A 22,537-nucleotide genomic window follows, 5' to 3' on the forward strand; every position below is an offset into this window, starting at 1 on the left:
GTTTGACTGAATCCTTTACAAATGTAATTGGTGTGGTGAACTACATGAAGGCTTTGCTGAGGATATATCAATGCAGGTGTCCTGAGTCAATTATTGAACAAATGTTCTGCTTGGTTCCTGGGGTTTTTTTTTGCCTGGTGGTGAGATTCTGTGAGGGACTCGGTGTAACTGTGAGGTAGTTGTTCCCACCCTCACTGGGTGACTGCCTCGGGCAAGGGGGCAAAGATTCCACGGGGAGCTCCATGAGGCATTAATAATACTGGAGACATCTAGTCAGAAGTTTCACGTGGAAAAGCTAGGTATAATCCACACACTAGCTCACAACTTAATGATAGCGGAGTCAGGGAGTTTGGGAAGAGGGCAGGAACGGGGTACTGATTGTGAATGATCAGCCATGATCACATTGAATGGCGGTGCTGGCTCGAAGGGCCGAATAGCCTACTCCTGCTATAGACAATAGGTGCAGGAGTAGGCCATTCGGCCCTTCGAGCCAGCACCACCATTCAATGTGATCATGGCTGATCATTCTCAATCAGTACCCCGTTCCTGCCTTCTCTCAATACCCCCTGACTCCGCTATCCTCAAGAGCTCTATCTAGCTCTCTCATGAATGCATTCAGAGAATTGGCCTCCACTGCCTTCTGAGGCAGAGAATTCCACAGATTCACAACTCAATAGACTCGCAGTCTATTGTCTACCTTGTTAAAAGAAGAATCCCGAGATATCATCAGGCATTTATTTGGGTGTGGGATGTGGGAAGGAGATATCTTTTACCAAGTATGAACAAGAAGTTCTTGCAGTCCAAAATGCTGGAAACTAACATTTAAAGCAGCTAGAAAATAACAATTGAATTTGTGTGGAAGGTCACAGTTTACACCATGTTACTATTTTCTAAAAATTCCCATAATTGATTGACTTTTAGTTTAAAATAAGCCCTGGTAAATTAGACCTTAATTAGTTGGATATTCAAAGCAATAATGGCTTGTTTGAAGAGATGGCTGAGTTTTTACCTGGGAGAGAGGCAGGCTATTAGTTTGAATCTTGAATCCTGCAATATTTTCTGCTTGGTTCTGTGTACCATTTTTGTGTTCCACGTTTTCACATGACATGCACAATTTTTTCCCACATATTTTTGCCCTGGTTAATCATACTGAAGCACAAGACACCAACACTGTCAAATACAATTTAGCTTGTATCAAGTAGACTATTAGGGCAACTGACCAAAGAGGTACCTCAAGAAAGTAGGCTTTGATGCGAAAATAATTTACTGGAGACAAGTTTAATATTTATTGAATAACTTGTACAAGTGGCCTGTTTTATTTACTACGGTCATTAAGTCATTGGAAAAAAATATTTGTAAAGGTTGCGAATTTCTACAAAGAGAAACATATGTTTGAGAAGTTATGTCTCTAATATGTAATTCCCTTGCATAATTTGACATCTGAGAATAAATATTGTGGTGTATGAATGAACTGCTCAAGGCTAGAGCTACATTTAAAAACAAAAATCACATTACAGATCTGCCGTGACAGGTAGCTATCGATGGAAGGAAACCTCCCGTCCATCTATGAATATAAAACGCAGGAATTCCTGTAGAATAATTTAACAAAATGTTGAAATTCTGCACAATAACATATTGAGGGAGCCCCGTCTGCCTTGTCATGGTTGTGAAGATTACAAGAGCTTTGGCCGAGGAACCCTTTTGCAACTAATGCTGATGTTGATTCCACAGGAGATGTCTACGTGGACAGCCATGCAAACGCCTGGAACGTTGGAAGGGATATCTAGGGAAGAGGAGTATGACGGTCCTGGTGAGGACCAGTGGACTCGAATATAGTCCAACGGTATGAATGGTCAAAACTTCATCACCTGTTGGGCAAAATGCAAGCATGCCTAAAGTGCCCTGAGCATATATTTCTAGTCAAAACAAATGGAATAACGCGTCGAATGTGTGTGCAAAATAGATTAGATATATCAACCACCATTTTAGTGTCTAATGCGATAGAAAACAAGCAATTGATTCAAAACAGTATTTCTATTTGGGACTAAAACTGAGCTATAAATAGAATTGGCATCACAAGGTCTTTGTGTCATCTGTGTAGAGTTATTCTTCAAGTCATCTTCCCAAGGCAAGTGACTGTATTGTAGGAGGAGTGACCAGCCACTGGGGGAGATGCAGAGGTTCACTAGATTGGCACCACGAAGAGGAATCTCAATGGGGAGAGACAGGAAACTGAGCTGTTCAAAATCATAATGCAAAGTGTTGATCCTAACTAAGGGTGCTCTCTGTATGGAGATTGTATGTTCTCCCCGTGACCTACATGGGTTTTCTCTGGGTGCTCCGGTGTTCACCCACCCCCCCCCCCCCCCCCCCCCACATTCCAAAGGCTGATATGGGGAGAAAGCAGGAACGGGGGTACTTATTTTGGATGATCAGCCATGATCATATTGAATGGTGGTGCTGGCTCAAAGGGCCGAATGGCCTACTCCTGCACACTTTTTTCTGTTTCTATGTACAGGTTTGTAGGTTAATTGGCTTCTGTAAATTGTCCCTAGTGTGTAGAATAGATGGATAGTAGCAGCTTCCAGAATAAAATAAAGAAATTGATTAACGCAAATTGGAGGAACAGCACCTCCTATTTCACTTGGGCAGCTTACACCCCCAGCTGTATAAATCTTGATTTCTCTAACTTCTCTAATTTCTCTAACTTGCTTTCCCTCTCTCTCCATCCCTCCCCCACCCTAGTCATGGTGAAACTAGTACAGTCGTCCTGTTGAGTTTCGTTGTCGTTTTCATCTAGCCCACAGCCAACAATGGACCTTTCCTTGATCATCGTTGCTATTTGCATATCTTTCATTCATTTGTTCTGTACCGTCTACATATTTTGTTTCCCTTTCCCCTGACTCTCAGTCTGAAGAAGGGTCTCGACTCAAAACGTCACCCATTCCATCTCTCCAAAGACGCTGCCTGTCCCACTGAGTTACTCCAGCATTTTGTGTCTATCTCTGGTTTAAATCCACATCTGCAGTTCCTTCCTACACATTGGACATGATTGGGCCTGTTGAGTACAGTTAATCGATTGGGAAACTCAGTAATCCATGACTGGGATAAAGCAGCTTCCACTAACGCATGACATAGAAAATAGGTGCAGGAGTAGGCCATTCGGCCCTTCGAGCCAGCACCGCCATTCAATATGATCATGGCAGATCATCCAAAATCAGTACCCCGTTCCTGCTTTCTCCCCATATCCCTTGATTCCGTTAGCCCTAAGAGCTAAATCTAACTCTTTCTTGAAAACATCCAGTGAATTGGCCTCCACTGCCTTCTGTGGCAGAGAATTCCACAGATTCACAGCTCTCTGGGTTTTTTACAATCAATTTTGAATCAGCTACCTGTTTGTTTCCATCCCAATCCTTGGGGCAGCACAATGGGGAATTAAAACCTAAAGCAAAGATTGAGAAGCCAGAGTATAATTTTCTATCTTATTGCATATCATGCATTAACAGTCCTACAGAGCAGCAGTGTGGCTGGTGGAAATGTGATTTAAATGTGCCTTCATTCAATTATGAATTTGTGATTCTTTTAAATTCCAAATTCCACTGATTTCATTCGTAAATCTCACAGTAAGCAAATGGGCTACATTGCTGGGATCAATGATGGTAGACACAAAATGCTGACATAACTCAGCGGGACAGGCAGCATCTCTGGAGAACATGGATAGGTGACGTTTCACAGAGTGCTGGAATAACTCAGCGGGTCAGGCAGCATCTCTGGAGAACATGGATAGGTGACGTTTCGTGTCGAGACCCTTCTTCAGACTCCTTCAGTTACTCCAGCATTTTTGCTGCCTGATCCACTGAGTTACTCCAGTATTTTGCATCTCTCCTTGGTAAACCAGCATCTGCAGTTCATTGTTTCCACAAGAGCCCTTCCACCCAGTGCTGTAAACTGCGCCAAGTTGAATCTGAAATTCTTGAAAGGTTGAGAGTTTTTTGTAACAGCAGCAGCAGCAGATCCGTGATGGGGGGAGGGGGAGGGGGAGGGGGATGGGGTGAAAGTTTTGTTTCATTCCCTGGATTCCTTGTTGCTTCTCAAGCTTGACTACTTGGCTTGGAAGACACACTCTCACCTTTGAACGAGAAGGTAGGTGAAGTGTGAACCACAACAGCGGTGATTAAACAAGGAAGCTGATCTGGTGTATGAACACATTCTCAATTATTTCTGGCAATCCTGCCGCGGTGCAATCACTGGTGGAAATAATACAACTGGTCGAGGAAGACATGGTTCCATAATGAGTAACGTTAACCCATAACAAATGATGGATTCGTGTTGCCTGATGTCCTGTTCACCAGTTGTATAAACATCCTATTCAATAGATTCTGCCACATTTTCATGTTTAAACTACGGTCTAGGTGAAGGAGTTTATTCAGAAATCTGATTTCATTTTGTAATAGTTTATATAACATGGCCCATTTCTTCTCCTGTCTGAGGACAACAGTGATATTTTATTTGAGTTGTCTCTCTTTCAATTTCACTTCTGATGATCTTGGCAGAGAGCAAGCTGCCATTCTGGACTGCAGCTGTATTCATCTCCTGCATGTTTGCTGGCTGCTCAGGGACCTAGACTCCAGCAAGTCTCTGTTGTGTCTTGCCAATGATTAGCGTGGCTTGTCGCATGGACTTCCAGACTCTGAGGGGAGCAAAGGAACTTATTGTACGTGTGAATGACACAGGTTGACTGCTGTTGCTATCATGTTTGGGACACCTTACCCTCCATATCTCTAGACTCCTCTCACTCTCAGTCTGAAGAAGGGTCATCCATTCCTTCTCTCCAGAGATGTTGTCTGACCCACTGAGTTACTCCAGCATTTTGTGTCTATCTTCGGTGTAAACCTGCATCTACACATTGAGATAAGCTTCACTGTCTTTGAACTTAATCCCAGGATCTCTGAACCCATCCTGTCTCCTCTTCATTCCATCCACATGTCTAGCCCATCCTTCTTGCCATTCAAGGCTTGAGGATTGATGTTCTTCCTTCACAGTGTGACCTCCTGGGTTCAGGTCAGTCGGAGGTCCAGTCTCTTTAGTTGAGATGTTCAAGGTCTGGCCCAGACTTGCAAAAATATTTAGTCACTGTTTAAAATGATGTGGGAGATTTACCCGTCTCCCTGCCAACATTCCACCAGAGTGAACATTCCTAAAATTGTCACCTGGACATTTCTCATTGGTGTTTGCGAAACCTTGCTTTGCACAAATTGGCTTCAGCAATCGCCTGCATTACGACATTTCAAAAGCATTTCCTTGGTCTTGGAGCACTTGTGAAATCCTGAATATTTCAAAGCCACAACTTAAATGGAAACTAAAAAGTCTACAAACTGTCTGCTCTTTGCACCGTTCTGCATTGCGGGCACTTTTTCAACGAATGATTTGTGTGGTTTTGTTTAAAACAAATCTCCCATGAGTAGAAGTGTTCTGGCAGAGGAGGAGAAGACCATTCAGCCCATCGAGTCCCTGGCAGCTCCTCATAGTGCCGTCTTACTGTTCCCTCTAGCCCTGCAAATGATTCTCATTCCCAAGACCATCTAATTGATTTGTGGGAAGCCACCAATTGATACAAATACCACCGCTCCTGGCAAGTGAACTCCAGATCAGGAATAGTGTCTGATTTTAAAAATAACTATTTTCCTCAGCTTGTCTTTGATTATTCTGTCCCAAATTTTAAATGCACATACTATCTTTCTGCTGACTGGATAGCACGCAATGAAAGCTTCTCCTTGTACCTCGGTACACATGACAATAAACTAAACTGAACTGGTCCTTGAATTGTCAATAGGAACATCTTCCCTGCGTTGCGACAGTTTAAATGAGTCCAAGCATTTATGCTTAGGATGAAAGACCACCTTTTAATCAGCTTCAATAATCACAATTGCTTTGAGATAAGAAGACCGAATATTTATAAATTTGTTACATTTGTGGTAAATATCAGTTCCTCATCTTTCTTCATGTTAAAGGAATGTTTTTGTGCTTCCACACTGTTTTGAGCCATATCTTTTATCATCATTTCTGTTTCCGAACGAGACCCTTCCCCACCTTCTGTCAGGCAATGTGTGGTTTCACTTTCATTTTCCACATAACTATCCGTTTACAATTTATTTCCTACACCCCGCCCCCTTCCATCTCCCTTCCTTCCTCTGGCTTCACATTTGACCCGCGTCTCTCATTATCTGGCATCCTTTTGTCTCCACTTCATAGCTAGGTTTTGTTCACCCATCCGCCAACCAAAACCGCCACCTCACCCGAATCCACTCGAAGAAGATTCTCGACCCAAAACCTCTTCAATTACTTTTCTATAAAGATGCTGCCTGGCCCGCTGAGTTACTCCAGCACTCAGTGAAACTCAACTATCCATGTTCTCCAGAGATGCTGCCTGACCCGCTGAGTTACTCCAGCACTCTGTGAAACGTCACGTATCTATGTTCTCCAGAGATGCTGCCTGGCCCGCTGAGTTACTCCAGCTTTTCGTGTCCATCTTTGTCCAATTGAAGATAGTCAAAGGGTCTTCAATGAAGTAGATAGTAGGTCATCACAGCTCTCTAGTTACTACTGGGATGGTTCTGTTTCCTCTATTGGGACTATTCAGTCATCAGTATTGAGGCCAACGACGCAGTTTGGGAGAAGGTACTGATTGATGCAAGTACCACTGCTCACGGCAGGTAAAGGGATGAGCTCCTGTGGTTTACGGAGTGATGAAAGTGATTAAATATCAGGATGTCAATGGCATTCATTCCAGCAATATCTCCAGTGCCAAACACCAATGTACAGAAATAGCGGAAAGAGCAAATAAATGCCTGGCTGGAAAAATAGTGCCGGAGTGTGGGCATGAGACCAAGATTGTGGGCAGATGGGATCAGTACAAATTGAATGCATTGCATCTTGCTCTGAACACTTTCAAAATCCAGTGGTGGGACAGGGGACAGTTACTGTAGGGAGGGGGTTGCACCTAGGAGTGCTTTAGCCTTTTGCTATTTCTTAGCTTGATCCAAATTGATTCTAATTCTCTGATAAGATCATCCGAGCCAAGATAATTTCTTGCTACTGCACTGCATATTAATAAAGCTACAAAACCCCCTCTTTTTTATTTTTGCTTGTTCTCTCTAAATATTAATTTTCCTTGAGTATTCCCGTTGGCAAGGAAATGGGAATCATGAGGGGAAACACAGGAAGAATAAAATACAGCAATTGGAAGGCGAGAAATAATAGGAAGCAAAATGAATACAAGCAAAGATACGGCAAAGTAGTTGTATGCATCGTCCAAACGCTTGGCCCATTCGCAACAAGCTGGATAAACTCATGGCACACACAAAGGTAAATGGTACGACAAAATGACCATGGCAGAAATATGGTTGAGAGTGAGCAAAGCTGGGAGAGGAAGACTCAAAGAAAGTTAGTTTAGAAAGAACCGACAAAAATGAAAAAGGAAAAATTGTAGCATTATTAATAAGGGAGGGGGGGGGGAGCAATGCAGTGGTGAGAAATTATCTTGGCTAGGATGATCTTATTGGAGAATTGGAATCAATTTAGATCTAGATAAGAAACAGCAGATGGCTAAAGCACTCAGGAATCACATAGAAAATAGGTGCAGGAGTAGGTCATTCGGCCCTTGGAGCCAGCACCACCATTCAATAGACAACAGACAATAGGTGAAGGAGTAGGCCATTTGGCCCTTGGAGCCAGCACCGCCATTCAATGTGATCATGGCTGATCATCCAAAATCAGTACCCCATTCCTGCTTTCTCCCCATATCCCGTTGATTCCGTTAGCCTTGAGAGCTAAATCTAACTCTCTCTTGAAAACATCCAGTGAATTGGTCTCCACTGCCTTCTGTGGCAGAGAATTCCAGATTCACAACTCTCTGGCTGGAAAAGGTTTTCCTCATCTCAGTCCTAAATGGCTTTCCCCTTATTCTTAAACTGTGACCCCTGGTTCTGGACTCCATTATTCTGAATTATTTTGGGGACACCAGATCGCAGTTGTAACGTTGGGCATGGCAAAGATCAGGTAATTGTGAATGTGTGAGACCATTAATACAGTATTAATGGAGCAAGAAGTGGATTCAACACCTTCAATTAACAACAATGACAGGGGGTATAAATTCATTGAAAATATGAATTTTGAATATCATATATGAATATTGAAAATAATGAGATTATGTTTTTAGATCAATATATTGAGGAACCAACCAGGAAAAAGGCAATATTTCTCTTTAACACAATAAGAACGGCAAAATAGAATTTTATTGACCTATATAACTCCATCAGAAACTGGAGTCCAAATCCTAAATAAAATAAACCACATGGATATGAAGGAAGAGTTGGTGGTGGGTGAGAGGGGAAAATATATTAAACTATTTGACAGTTGGCAGCATCTTAAGAAATAATGCATAAATTGCAAAAACAAGCTTCCTCAAATGAGTTAAAGATGGTAGATGAAAGGAAGAGGTTGATTGAATTGCCTGAAATATTTGTGATTCTGAGAATGGGAGCACGTGGGAACTTGGCAAAGGAGGACCAAGATCTCTGTAGAATATGGGAGTCCATTGGACAGAGATGTTGGTGGTGCAGCGGTAGAGTTGCTGCCTCACAACGCCAGAGACCCGGGTTCCATCCTGACTGCAGGTGCTGTCTGTACGGAGGTTGTATGTTCTCCCCGTGACCGCGTGGGTTTTCTCCGGGTGCTCTGGTTTCCTCCCACACTCCACAGTCGTGCGGGTTTGTTGGTTAATCGGCTTTGGTAAAATTGTAAATTGTCCCGGGTGTGTTAGGATAGTGCTAATGTGCGGGGTGATGGCTGGTTGGCATGGACTCGGTGGGCCGAAGAGCCTGTTTCAATGCTCTACCTCTAAAACGAAATTAAACTAAACTATTGAATGACAACCCTCTACTTGTTTTCCAGTCATGCTGGGAATGAAGACCCGGGTTGCACCATAATGTGATGTCAGAGAAGAATCCTCCAGCAGATGAACATAATAGTGACAAGCTCACTTTAATGATTATTGAATGTAACACTGACTTGGAATGCTGAAATATTTGTTTCAGCAGAAATGCTTTTGAATTAAACAACTGCTTATTGCAAGTGACACTTTAAGTGAGAAATAATCATATCAGATGGTTTCTGTTGATTCCATGCCCTACAATAGTAAATATCCACTGTTCACGCACATTTTGAAAATGTAAGGACAGTAATCGAAGATAGACACAAAATGCTGGAGTAACTCAGCGGGACAGGCAGCTTCTCTGGAGAGAAGGAATGGGTGATGTTTTGGGGTAGGGTCTCGCCCTCTCTCCAGAGATGTTGCCTGTCCCACTGAGTTACTCCAGCATTTTGTGTCTATCTTCAGTTTAAATCAGCAATTGCAGTTCCTTCCTACATTACTCAGTAGTTGAGTTGGCTAGAGTGTGAATAAAAGTGAATGTTTCACATTCTACAAAAAATAAAATCTATTTGATTTATACTTCAATTATTAATTTTGAAGAGGTCTTGTTTATTTCTCAAGATAACAACAGTGTGTTTTGGATACTTTGATTTGAAACTTCGTAAATCCAATGTTGGTTCAATTACATTGAGGACTTGCAATGGAATCAACTCCACAACTCCAATCTAAATTGTTTCTGCTTAATATAAACTGTCAATCTTTTCATTTCAAAAACTAGAGAAATTGATCTCTCCAAATACCTGCCCTTCAGTGTGATGTGTATAACGAGCTCTCACTGCCCCATGGCATTTTGGTGAAATACTGCAGTTATCTTTACTTCATTCGTTTAGGCATCTGTGTAAATAAAAATGATATATGTGTAATAAAATGTTAATGGCTTTAGCAGAAACATGATAAACTCTGGAGAAATTATGCAGAAACTCTTAATATTTAATTGAAGTGACCTTTAAACGTGTTTTGCCTCACTAATTTTATTTTTGTTTTCGGATATTTAGAAATTGCTTTCGATGTGTACAATTCATTCGAAGATAGATACACAATGCTGGAGTACAGTGCTGGAGTACTGAACTCAGTGGGTACAGGTAGCATCTCTGGGGCGGAAGAATTAGGGTCCAGACCCTTCTTCAGACCCTTCAATCAGTCTGAAGAAGGGTCTCGACCCAAAACGTTTTCCCATTCCTTCTATCCGGAGATGCTGCCTGTCCCACTGAGTTACTCCAGCATTTTGTGCCTATCTTTAGTGCAAACCTGCATCTGCAGTTCCTTCCTGCACACTCCTGTGTAATTCATTCTTTTGTTTAAATTATTGCTTGTTAAAATCAAGATTTATTCAATTGCTATCATTTTTTCAATGTTTGACTTTTTTTTCAGATATCAATGCTAGAATGAGAACTTGGTCTGTGGGGCTAACAAAGACTGGGTGGTAGGTAGTGTAAACCCCTCATCAAGCCTCCTTCTAAATCCATTCCATTGAAGTCAATTTCAGAGACAGAACACACTTCAGTAAAGCTCTACTTAGCTTGTTACAATGGGAAGAAATGTGTAAATGCAAGTGTTCTGTTTTCACCTTGTTCTCACATTTGTTTGCTTGTCTGCTAACTATTACCTACCAAAATCCCAACTTTTAATTATTTGTTCCCCCCTCCCAATTACATGCCTGGGTTGTACGAATTCATTTTTACTGCTGTTCTGATTTAATATTTTGATGCACTGATTGTTTCTGCGAATAAATCATATCAATTGCATTTTAAAAGTCTGTTCAACCCCCGACTGCTATTCATGACCAAATGCAGACTTGAAGTTGAAAGTTGTGGTTCTGCCTCACTGTTGTATTTGTGACCCTGTGCACGAACATCACGTTAGCCCGTGTGCACACGTACCTCAAATTTGGTGGAGAGAAATAAACTGAGTTGTTTCAACAACTTTGTTGATCATTGCCAATCTGAGGGGATATGTTTTTTTTCTTTCTTGCCTGATCTCAAATGCCAATTTAGCACAACCCCTTTGAAATTGTATGCCAAGCTTGAACTAGAGACCTATACCACACAGAACTGAAAGGTGCAGCACAGGACCAGGGCCTTCAGCTCACAATGTCTGTGTTACATGTACTGCCAAGGTACACTAATCTCATCTGCCTGCACATAATCCATGTCTCTCCTTTCCCTGCATTCTGCCATAATTAAATTAATGTATTTTCTTGAGGTCCAAAATTTCTCATGGATCATTGTCAATACTGACTGCCAGAGTAGAATTTCAGCTTAATCACAAGCCTTTGTTCAAAATATTTCATAACTCAACAGCATGTTATTCATTCTCTTAAAGGGGAACCACGGCTCTGAAGAACCGGCTAATTGTTAATTTTTTTTGTTTAGTTTAAAGATATAGAGAGTGAAATCAGGCCCTTCGGCCCACTGAGTCCATGCCAACCAGCAATCACATGTACAACAGCACTATCCTATACATTAAGGACAATTTACAGAAGCCAATTAACCTACAAACCTGCACGTCTTTGGATTGTGGGAGGAAACCGGAGCACCCGGAGAAAACCCACACAGGACACAGGGAGAACGTACAGACAGCACCCGTAGTCAGGATCAAATCCGGGTCTCGGGCACTGTGAGGCGGCAACTCTATCGCTGCGCCACCGTGCTGTCCTGACTTAATGACAAGCGTTTGATCAAAATATTTGAACATGTTATTTACTCTCTTAAAGGAGAACCTCGGTTTTTAATTGTTGTGACTGGTAATATTCTTGGGAATTGAAGACCTTAGATCAGAGAATCCATAGCAAAGATAGACACAAAGAATTGGAGTAACTCAGCGGGACCGGCAGATCTCTGGAGAGAAGGAATGGGTCGGGTGACGTTTCGGGTCAAGGCCCTTCTTCAGCAAAGAATCCTATTGAGTAATTAGACCAACTTTGGGGAAAGGAGTGCTGTGGACAGAGGAGGGGAGAGTGGAGCCTCATCGAATGGTGTTCTGCCTCTGAGAGTGTGGACAGGAGCAGGGTCATTCTGACGCCCATACTGTAACCTGCACCATAGCACCCATTCATTTTAACCCAATGTTTGACTAGGTTTCTTGTTTGAAGATTCAGGTTTTCTGATTAAATCAGGGTTACAGTCTTCTCAGTGGGTTTAAGATCAGAAAACAATTCTTTGTTTAAGTTACACCTTTCTTTCATTTATTTTTTTCTCTCCCTTCCAATTTAAAAAAAAATTGTCAGCAGGTCTTTTGACCCGTCCCTCCCTCCCTCTACAAGGATGTCCTTGGATTAAGAGAAAATGAACAGAAAATAACTTTCGCACACTCACACGCGCGCCCACACACACACACACTCAGACGTACATACACACTCACACACTCACACGTACATACACACTGACACATCCACACACAGACGACGTACATACACACACGCACGCGCACACACGCGTACAGACACACTCACACACACAGACGTACGCACACAAACACGCTGACACTGACACGCACACACACACACACTCACATACACACACACACTTACAGTCACTGTGGGCCTGATCCTGTGCTGTACTGTTCTATGTTAGTCCAGTAACTATGAATCTGGTAGATTCCTTTCTAATTACTTGTTCATCCATGAGACAAGAGATAAACCTGTCGTGACAACCTAGGAAGCTACTGTGAGAGCTCCTGGCATCTAAGAATTAAAGACAATTTGGAATTTGTAAAGATTCTGCTTTGCCTCCTCCTCAGCCCAGAGCCTGTTGTTTGTCATTGAAAGGTCACTTACCATACGATACGATAGGACATTATTTATCCCAGGAGGAAATTAATCTGCCAACAGTCATAAAACTCAAGATATATGAAACATGAAATTAAAGTGTCGAGTGGAAAGGACTGGGGATGTGCGAAGATTGGGGAGGGGAGGGGGGGAGTCAGTCTACCCCATGGCAGAAGGGGGAGGAGTTGTACAGTTTGATAGCCACAGGGAAGAAGGATCTCCTGTGTCGTTCTGTGCTGTATCTTGGTGGGACCAGTCTGTTGCTGAAGGTGACCAGTGTGTCACGTTAAATTACTTTTAATGTCAGAAAGCCTATAGTTTATCTTTATGATCTAAGCGTGCACCATCTCAGCTATAGATGGAATATTTGTATTCAAGAATTTGTTTTCCAAACGTTGATTTAAAATTGAAATTTTCACTCTTTAAATTCCCGTGCTATTACAAATAACTGTATTTAAAACTTCCCACTTAAAATTCACACATAGAAAATATTGAGCTGTCCCACATTTATTTTATCCCTTTAACAAAGGTATCAATTTCAACATCTTTACTCAAGATTTTAATAGGCAGTAAAACCAACATGTTTATTACTTTATCAAACTGTTGCACTCAAAAAAACTGAAACCATAATTGCAATGAAAGATTAAACATTGTGTTAAATGTTCTCTCAGTTTATATTAAAATGATATTTTGAGCCTCTGTATTTATGAATGATCAAACTAAGTGTAGTTTGGGTTTTTAAATTTCTGTGAATGTATTTCACAGCTGAGAAGTACATTGAAACCTTTAACAACGTTTTTGCTCATTGTTTAAAGTGCCGTTGTGTGTGGTGAAATCGACCTTGTCACAGCCCCAGGGGTTGTGTGGTCAGTGGCATTCTGACCATTGCTAAACCTACAACAGAAAATGAATCAAATGCAGCAAGATTCACCTTAAACAGATGTAGAGTCTAACAGAGAGACCGTGAGAGAGTTCGTTGCTCGTGGTCATTTTAATTCCCACCATGAGAAAGGTGCTTGATTTATATCTGACAGCTCAGGTAATTAGCTTCGACAAGTAGCACAAGAACTCTCATGGTGGGAAACAGGTATCACTGAATAAAAGGTACAAAGAAGTATTAGTTTACCACCAGTTCTAATATTCATCTTTGTTCTTTTGCTGTTATATGATAATGCTGAATAACCTGCAGTCAAGGAGCAGAATATTTAAGAACAAGCAGTATTGATGGAAAGGTCATGGTGTTCAACTGCTCATTCCAACGTATTAACCCATGTTGGCGTTATTATTTGCTGTAACTTGGAAGATTGGTCCCTCTTCCAGCTGCAGAACATTCAAGGCAGTTCCTTCTGAAGTCAGACGATGGTTTCTTTGGAAACAATGGTACTTGAGTTTGGGGCTGCAAGGCTCGGCGGGCTGCTCGACACCACTTGTGACTGTGGAATCAGCAATCTAACTTTCTGATTGGTCCTCCTCCACTCCTTCAGCAGCCGCATGTGATATCGGAATGAAGCCTGTGGACAAGATCAAGATCGTTGGATTGCAAGTTGGCTCTGCATGTTATCTGTTTACCAGACTTCTGCAAATGTAGACTGCCTTCTGTCAACTTCCGCTCTGCAACTTTAGCTTAGTTTGGGTTGAGAGATGCAGTGTGGAGACAGGCCCTTCGGCCCAAGCTGACCAGCGATCGCCTGTACACTAGTTCCACTCTACACCACTGGCGACAATTTACACAATCTAATTAACCCTACAAACCTGCACGACTTTGGAGTGTGGGAGGAAACTGGAGCGCCCGGAGAAAACCCACGCAGGTCACGGGGAGAACGTACAAACTCCGTACAGACAGCACCCGCAGTCAGGATGGAACCCGGGTCTCTGGCGCTGTGAGGCAGCAACTCTACCGCTGCACCACCAAGTCAAACTTGGTATTTAAAAATCCCCTGTAACGTTGGCCAATGCTTTCCTCATATCTATGAGAGGTGGTGAAAGATGGTGAGTTTGACAAAGAGAAAACATGCGAATGTAACTAGAGTTTTTATAACTGGCGGCACGGTGGCGCAGCGGTAGAGTTGCTGCCTCACCGCGCCAGAGACCCGGCTTCGATCCTGACCTCGAGTTGTGTCTGTGTGGAGTTTGCACGTTCTCCCTGTAACCCTGTGGGTTTCTCTGGATGCACCGGTTCCCCCCCAACCTCGAAGACGTGCAGGTGTATAAATTAATTGGCCCTCTACAAATTGCACGGTGTGGATGAGAAAGGGGGATAACATCGGACTAGTGTGAAAAGGTGGTGTGCATGGACTCGGTGGGCCGAAGGGCCTGCTCCCATGCTATATCTCTATACAGGTCCACCACTGATTTTCCGGAACCCTTGGTTCCAGAGCTTTCTGGATTATCCGTGTTGCCGGCCCAACAGAGGTCACGGCCGCCGCCGAGAGGAGTCCAACGGTACCGGAACGTTCCGCCCAGGCCGCCGAGATACCGGCCCGCAAAGTCGGCCTCGGAGGTCGACTGTGGGAACGGATCTGCCGGCTCGGGCCGGGCCGGAGTTCCAGAGCCCCGGCCGCAGTGGGCAGAGTACACCCGCCGATCGGCCACGGAAGTCCCGATGAGGTGGAGATCGGCCGCCTCACCCGGCCTGGGACACACGTTCCTGGGGGACTTCCAGAGGGGATTTCAAGCGCGCTCTCTTAATTGTGTCCGGATTAAAGGAATTGCCGGAAAATCGGTGGTGGAGCTGTACTTCATATGAAATGCATTTGGCATGCACAGGTGTAACTTGTGTACTTACCGTGGTCCAGAGAATGTAAATGGTGATCAGCACAGCTGAAAGAATGAGAAGTCCCACTGCTTCTATACTACTGTTGACGTCAAAATGATCAATGGTTCCATGGACACAGAGCCAGCCTGACAAAGTGGCCAACGGCGTGATGAACAGAAAACAGATAATGTCTCCACACAGCATCTTCCTCTTGTGTTGTAGTGCAGGATCCTTTAGCCACTGGAAAACACACGAGAGCAGGTAAAAACATTTCAATAAAGTCGCCAAGTGCGGGGCAGGCAGCATCTGTGGAGAACATGGATAGGTGACGTTTCACAGAGTGCTGGAGTAACTCAGCGGGTCAGGCAGCATCTCTGGAGAACATGGATAGGTGACGTTTCGTTTCGAGACCCTTCTTCAGAATCAAAAGAGTCAAAACGTCACCTATTCCTTTTCCCCAGAGAGATGCTGCCCGCACCACTGAGTTACTCCAGCAATTTGTGTCTATCTTCGGTTTAAACCAGCATCTGCAGTTCCTTCGTGCACACAGCAGCATCTGTGCATGAGGCTCAGTGTTAGCACCAAATACTGCCTCATTATGACTCACTGTTGAAATGGAGATAAATTCGTAAGTTCGAGGAGCAGAATTAGGCCACTCGGCCCATCAGATCTACTCCACCATTCAATCATGAATGATCTATCTTTCTCAGATTTCATCTTTAGTCTGAAGAAGGGTCCCAAACTGAAACGTCGCCTGTCCATGTCCTCCTGTGATGCTGTTTGGCCCGCTGAGTTACTCCAGCACTTTGTGTTTTATTCATGATTCCAGCATCTGCAGTTCCTCGTTTCTGGCATTTTCAGTTGTTAATTCAGTATTATAGTATCTGTTGAGTTTTGGAGAAAAGGAAAAGGTGAAGTTTTGGGCTACCTATTCCTTTTCTCCAGAGATGCTGCCTGTCCCGTTGAGTTACTCCAGCATTTTGTGTCTATCTTCGGTTTAAACCAGCATCCGCAGTTCCTTCCAACACATCCGTTGTGTTTTCCTTTGCCGGCTTGTTAAATGGACCCTACACCACCTACAAGGCGTTACCTCTGATACGATTCGATATGAGAGAACTTTATTTATCCCAGGAGGGGAATTTCTCCCCTGATGTGTGGGTGCCGAGGCAGCAATTGTCTCGCGATTGTACCCGGTGCGTTGATCTCCAGGAGTCGGGGTATCAGTGTACATTACCTCTGAGAGTGGTCTTGACATCCGTTCCAGGACAAACTGGAAGTGGCACAGTTCACAGTGACTGGAGCACGATGCAGCCAGCCACTGCTCCAGACAGCTACGGTGAACATTGCCCAACGTCCCTGAGCATTCACACGGAGACAGCAGACACTCCTTGTCCCCAGCGTCATGGCAGATTCTGCAGATGGGAATATCACTGTGCAGAATGAACAAGAAAAAGGACAGGTGGCTTTAGTGATCGAGTCACAGCTTCATACAGTGTGGAAACAGGCCCTTCGGCCCAACTTGCCCACACAGAACAACATGCTCCATCTACACTTGTCCCACCCGCCTGCGTTTGGCCCAGATCCCTCTAAACCTGTCCTATCCATGTACCTGTCCAAATGTTTCACAACTACCTGCTTCAACTACCTCCTCTGGCAGCATGTTCCATACACCCACCACCCTTTGTGTAAATCTATTACCCCTCAGGTTCCGATGAAATATTTCACCCTTCAATTTAAACCCGTGTTCTCGATTCCCTTACTCTGGGCAAGGGTCTACACCATCTACTCCTCTCACTTCTCTTTAAGTAAAACCAATGGCTTACATTTTACAGGCATCTGCCGAGAACAATGAATACTTTGCACTGACCCTTTACAAAGTGGGTGTGGTGAATTGAAAGCCAATTTGGCAAGCCATCCTCCCATCCGCTGACTGGAAAGAACAGTAAATAAATACAGGTGTAAAACAAGCTGGGCACCAGGGCTGGGTTTACATTCTGGTGCAAGTAATTTGTGAGCCACAGCTGGAGTATTGGGTCCAATTCAAGGCACCACTCAGACATGAGGCATAAGATCCAATGGGAAGATGGAAGGGTTTTTAAGAAACACAAAGTAGCTGATCTAAAATGTGTTGTTGAAAGCACGATGGATGCCGACATCGAGGGGAAAGTTTACAAATACACTTAAACTATTTGTTTCTGCCAACACGTGGCGGCACTTTTGTACTGCCTAGGTTGTCGGCAAAAGGATATTCTTGCTATTGAGGGCGTGCAGCGTAGGTTTACTAGGTTAATTCCCGGAATGGCGGGACTATCATATGTTGAAAGACTGGAGCGACTAGGCTTGTATACACTGGAATTTAGAAGGATGAGAGGGGATCTTATTGAAACGTATAAGATTATTAAGGGGTTGGACACGTTAGAGGCAGGAAACATGTTCCCAATGTTGGGGGAGTCCAGAACAAGGGGCCACAGTTTAAGAATAAGAGGTATGCCATTTAGAACTGAGATGAGGAAGAACTTTTTCAGTCAGAGAGTTGTGAATCTGTGGAATTCTCTGCCTCAGAAGGCAGTGGAGGCCAATTCTCTGAATGCATTCAAGAGAGAGCTGGATAGAGCTCTTAAGGATAGCGGAGTCGGGGGGTATGGGGAGAAGGCAGGAACGGGGTACTGATTGAGAATGATCAGTCATGATCACATTGAATGGCGGTGCTGGCTCGAAGGGCCGAATGGCCGAATGGCCTCCTCCTGCACCTATTGTCTATTGTCTAAAACAAAGCATTCCACTGTACCCTCAGTACACATGACAGTAAAGTATCATTCATTCATTCTTTCATTCATTTATTCATTCATTCAAAATTTTGCAGACTGGTCAAAAGGACTTTAAATATCTGCATAACATTCCAGAGGGGCGATGTATTATCTGAAGCATGTGTGCAGGAAGGAACTGCAGATGTTGGTTTAAACCAAAGATAGACACAAAAAGCTGGAGTAACTCAGCGGGTCAGGCAGCATCTCTGGAGAGAAGGAATGGGTGACGTTTCAGGTCGAGACCCTTCTTCAGACCCTTCAGACCGCCTGAAGAAGGGTCTCGACCCAAAACATCACCCATTCCTTCTCCCCAGAGATGCTGCCTGTCCTGCTGAGTTACTCCAGCACTTTGTGTCTATCTGAAGCATTGTGGCAACTTTGAACCTTGTGCAGAAGACTCACTTGTTTTTCAAACTGGAAATTATTTGGGGATGTTAGTTCAGATGACCGGATGAATTAAGTTAAAGCTGCCGATTAGAAGGATCCAGACAAAGATCATGGTCAACGTAGACACAAAGAACTGCAGATGCTGCTTTTAGTGGTCCGAAGGGCCTGTTTCCACGCTGTATTTCCAAACTAAACTAAGCTCGTTATTTCCTTATCCTGTATCGGTACACTGCAAATGGCTAGATTGTAATCGTGTATAGTCTTTCCGCTGACTGGATAGCACGCAAACAAATGCTTTTCACTGTACCTCACTCAGTACACGCGACAATAACCTAAACTAAACCAATTTCTCCGATTGTTATTAACCCAAATATTATCTGTGCGTTCAGGAGTAGAGCTTTAGATTACATACTGTAATAATCTCAATCATTCTTACTACAGGCAGAGAGTATTATGACTAACGTTGTGGTGGTCCTGAGTATGGATGATGAAGGATGTCCATCGTTGCTTGTAACCTCCATCACATACTGCTCCTTCGATGTATTCTCTGGCAACTCATGCACAGAAGCAGAATTTGCTGCGTTGTCACACGCATTGTTCAAAGGATTTTCTGTGGCCTGCAAGTTATCAATCTTCATGGCAACCATGCCAACATCATTTTGTCAAGTTTATATACATGCTCTCATATTCCAAATGTAGACCGCGTGAAGTCATCAACACAGCATTCACCCTAAGGGAGGGGAAAAACAGAAATGACTTGCTTTGTGCATTCTAAATGTATAATTTAAACCACACTAAATACAACTGCATTTTCAACTAAATTTCAGCACATTTCATGTTCATACGTTCTAGCATCAGAATGAGGCCATTTGGCTCATCGTCCACTCCCCCATTCAATCATGGCTGATCTATCATTCCATCTCAACCACATTCTCCTACCATCTCCCCCTAACCCCTGACAAACAAGAATAACCTTTATAACACTTTATAACACATTTAACGTAGGAGGTACAGTGAAAAGCTTTGTTGTTGCGTGCTAACCATTCAGCGAAAAGACTATACATGATTACAATCGAGCCGTCCACAGTGTACAGATACAGAATAAAGAGAAAATGTTTAGTGCAAGATACAGTCGAGTAAAGTCCAACTGAAGATAATTCAAAGGTCCCTAACGAGGTATGTGGGTGGTCAGGTCCACACTCAAGCTGGTGAGAGGACCGTTCAGTTGTCCGTCCCTAAATCTGGAGGTATGTGCTTTCAAACCTCTGTACCTCTTACCTGATGGGAGAGGGGAGAAGAGGGAGTGACTGGGGAGAGACTGGTCCTTGTGTTCATGTTCATAAATTCCAGGAGCAGAATTAGGCCATTCGGCCCTTCAAGTCTACTCTGCCATTGAATCGTGCCTGATCTATCTTTCCCTCTCAACTCCATTCTCCTGCCTTGCCCCAGAATCCCTGACGCCTGTACTAATCAAGGGTGTTGGTCTGAAGAGCCTGTTTCCATGCTGCATGTTTCCTATGTATCTATGAAGCTAATCTGCCTCCTATTTATAGTAAAGCCCTGATCATAGCGACAGTCATTATAAACATGCTGCGAGATTTGTAGGAAGGAACTGCAGACGCTGGTTTAAACCAGAGATAGACACAAAATGCTGGAGTAACTCAATGGGACAGGCAGCATCTGTGGAGAGGAATGGGTGACCTTTCGGGTCGAGACCCTTCTTCTGTCTGACGTCAGGGGAGATGGAGATACAGAGATAAGGAAGTGTGAAGGTGTGAAAACAGGGCAAAGGGAATGGAGTTCCAGGACAAAGTAGAATGGATTATTGTTAGTTGGGAGAAGGTAACAACAAAGCAACAGAGATAAAAATGTAGTCGGAGACAGGAAGACTGGTCAGAAAACTGGGAAGTGGGAGGAGGTGAAGAGAGAGGGAAAGCAAGGGCTATTTGAAGTTAGAGAAGTCAATGTTCATACCGCTGGGGTGTAAGCTGCCCAAACGAAATATGAGGTGCTGTTCCTCCAATTTGGGCTGGGCCTCACTCTGACAATGGAGGAGGCCCAGGACAGAGAGGTCAGTGTGGGAGTGGGAGGGGGAGTTAAAGTGTTGAGTAACTGGGAGATCAGGTAGGTTTAGGCGGTTTGAGCGGAGGGGTTCAGCGAAACGATCGACGAGCCTGCGCTTGGTCTCACCAATATATGTTGCTGCGATTTGTGCTTTGGTTCCTGAAGGTAGATCCAGCATGACTGAGCAATGTGGTTCATGCTCCTCAATTCAGGATCAGTTTCTTCCCAGCTGTTATCAGGCAACTGAACTATCCTACCACAACCAGAGAGCAGTGCTGGACTACTATCTACCTCATTGGTGACCCTCGGACTATCCTTGATTGGACTTTGTTGGCTTTACGTTGCACTAAACATTATTCCCTTATCACGTATATGTACACTGTAAATGACTCAATTCTAATCATGCATTGTCTTTCTGCTGACTGGTTAGCACACAATACAAAGCTTTTCACTGTACCTCGGTACACGTGACAATAAACTAAACTGAATTGAATTCTCATCAAATGAGTTCCAATCAGTTCCCTGGTGTGGGGGGGTCAAAGTGACAACAAAATGGTTGGTATTTATCTTTGAAGATTCAGTCTGAAAAGTACACTTGCATTTGTAAATGGATTGATTAACTTTAAAATGAAACCCATGTGACATTTGTAGACCCGGCAGAGATGATTTTGAAAGCACTGGAGCCAGAACTCTCTCATCACACCCCCAGCTCCCCACTTCAGAAAGGAGTTCTGAACAAGTCTGCAGAAGGGTCTCCACCCGAAACTTTCTCTCCAGAGATGCTGCCTGCCCCGCTGAGTTAGTCCAGCTTCTTGTGTCTATCTTCAGAAATGATAAACGTCCTCTAAAAATGGTCCAAATGCAAGTCGACAGACAGAGAGATAGACAGAGAGAGAGAGAGAGAGAGAGAGAGAGAGAGAGAGGCAGGGAGAGAGAGAGAGAGAGAGAGAGAGAGACACAGAGAGAGACCGAGAGATAGGCCCAGAGAGAGAGAGAGAGAGAGAGAGAGAGACACACACAGAGAGACAGATAGAGGCAGAGAGAGACACAGAGACAGGGACAGAGAGAGAGACAGAGAGAGAGGCAGAGAGAGAGAGGGACAGAGAGAGAGAGAGACAGAGAGAGAGACGGGCAGAGAGAGAGCGAAAGACAGACAGAGAGAGAGACACAGAGAGAGAGCGAAAGACAGACAGAGAGACAGACAGAGACCGACAGACAGAGAGAGGGACAGGTCCAGTGTATGGAGAGCTGCCATTACAACCCCTGTGTGAATCTGCGCCGGCTGTGATCGCCGCATTTACAAATGAACGCTTTCCAAATACAACTCATCCTGAACCTTACCTGTTCCAATAGGATGTGTCCCCGCTGTCGGAGCTGTTTATTCAGTAACCGGCTCCAATCAGCACCGGTGTCCACATGATGCCAGGTGACATGTCTGGACCCTGACGTGCAATGAAACGGAAAGGCAACGAGCCCGTGTTGAATATTGCCTTTCACGTTGGTCGCGGGGCCGCTCTACTTCGCTGCAACTTTGCTGCCCAGGACATGTCTGTTTCCACTGGCGACTGTCCTCCACCTCCACCCTCCCTCCCCACCTTCCACCCTCCCTCCTCCACCCTCCACCCCCACCCTCTCTTCTCCACCCTCCCTCCCCACCTTCCACCCTCCCTCCTCCACCCTCCACCCCCACCCTCTCTTCTCCACCCTCCCTCCCCACCTTCCACCCTCCCTCCTCCACCCTCTCCACCCTTACCCTCTCTTCTCCA

The 22,537-nt window shown here is 44.1% G+C and overlaps 2 protein-coding genes across 2 annotated transcripts in view; one reads left to right on the forward strand and one right to left on the reverse strand.

Moving 5' to 3' along the window:
• Positions 1-11,160, forward strand: part of LOC144608944 (lamin-B1-like) — a 36,579-nt gene extending 25,419 nt beyond the window's left edge. Inside the window, 4 exon segments of the mRNA XM_078427202.1 lie at positions 1,732-1,814; positions 1,816-1,843; positions 2,179-2,180; positions 8,953-11,160. Coding sequence (XP_078283328.1) covers positions 1,732-1,814; positions 1,816-1,843; positions 2,179-2,180; positions 8,953-8,992 — 153 coding nt within the window. The 3' untranslated portion in view covers positions 8,993-11,160.
• Positions 11,161-13,076: 1,916 nt separating this feature from the next.
• marchf3 (membrane associated ring-CH-type finger 3) lies at positions 13,077-22,317 on the reverse strand. The gene is made up of 5 exons (XM_078427206.1): positions 22,113-22,317; positions 19,170-19,437; positions 16,748-16,943; positions 15,544-15,753; positions 13,077-14,269 (listed from the first exon to the last, which is right to left on the reverse strand). Exons 2-5 carry the CDS (start codon positions 19,352-19,354, stop codon positions 14,111-14,113), a joined length of 750 nt encoding a protein of 249 aa, XP_078283332.1. The 5' UTR covers positions 19,355-19,437; positions 22,113-22,317; the 3' UTR covers positions 13,077-14,110.
• Positions 22,318-22,537: the final 220 nt, after the last annotated feature.

The sequence above is a fragment of the Rhinoraja longicauda genome, chromosome 33 (genome assembly GCF_053455715.1).
Source record: "Rhinoraja longicauda isolate Sanriku21f chromosome 33, sRhiLon1.1, whole genome shotgun sequence".
In the NCBI taxonomy this organism is placed as follows: Eukaryota; Metazoa; Chordata; class Chondrichthyes; order Rajiformes; family Arhynchobatidae; genus Rhinoraja; species Rhinoraja longicauda.

Coding starts and splice junctions, on each gene's coding strand:
- marchf3 (XM_078427206.1), bottom strand. CDS start 19,354: ATGGTTGCCATGAAGATTGATAACTTGCAGGCCACAGAAAATCCTTTG. Junction 16,944..19,169: donor ATACTCAGGACCACCACAAC/GTTAGTCATAAT, acceptor CATTCTGCACAG/TGATATTCCCATCTGCAGAA. Junction 14,270..15,543: donor TTTACATTCTCTGGACCACG/GTAAGTACACAA, acceptor TCTTGTCCACAG/GCTTCATTCCGATATCACAT.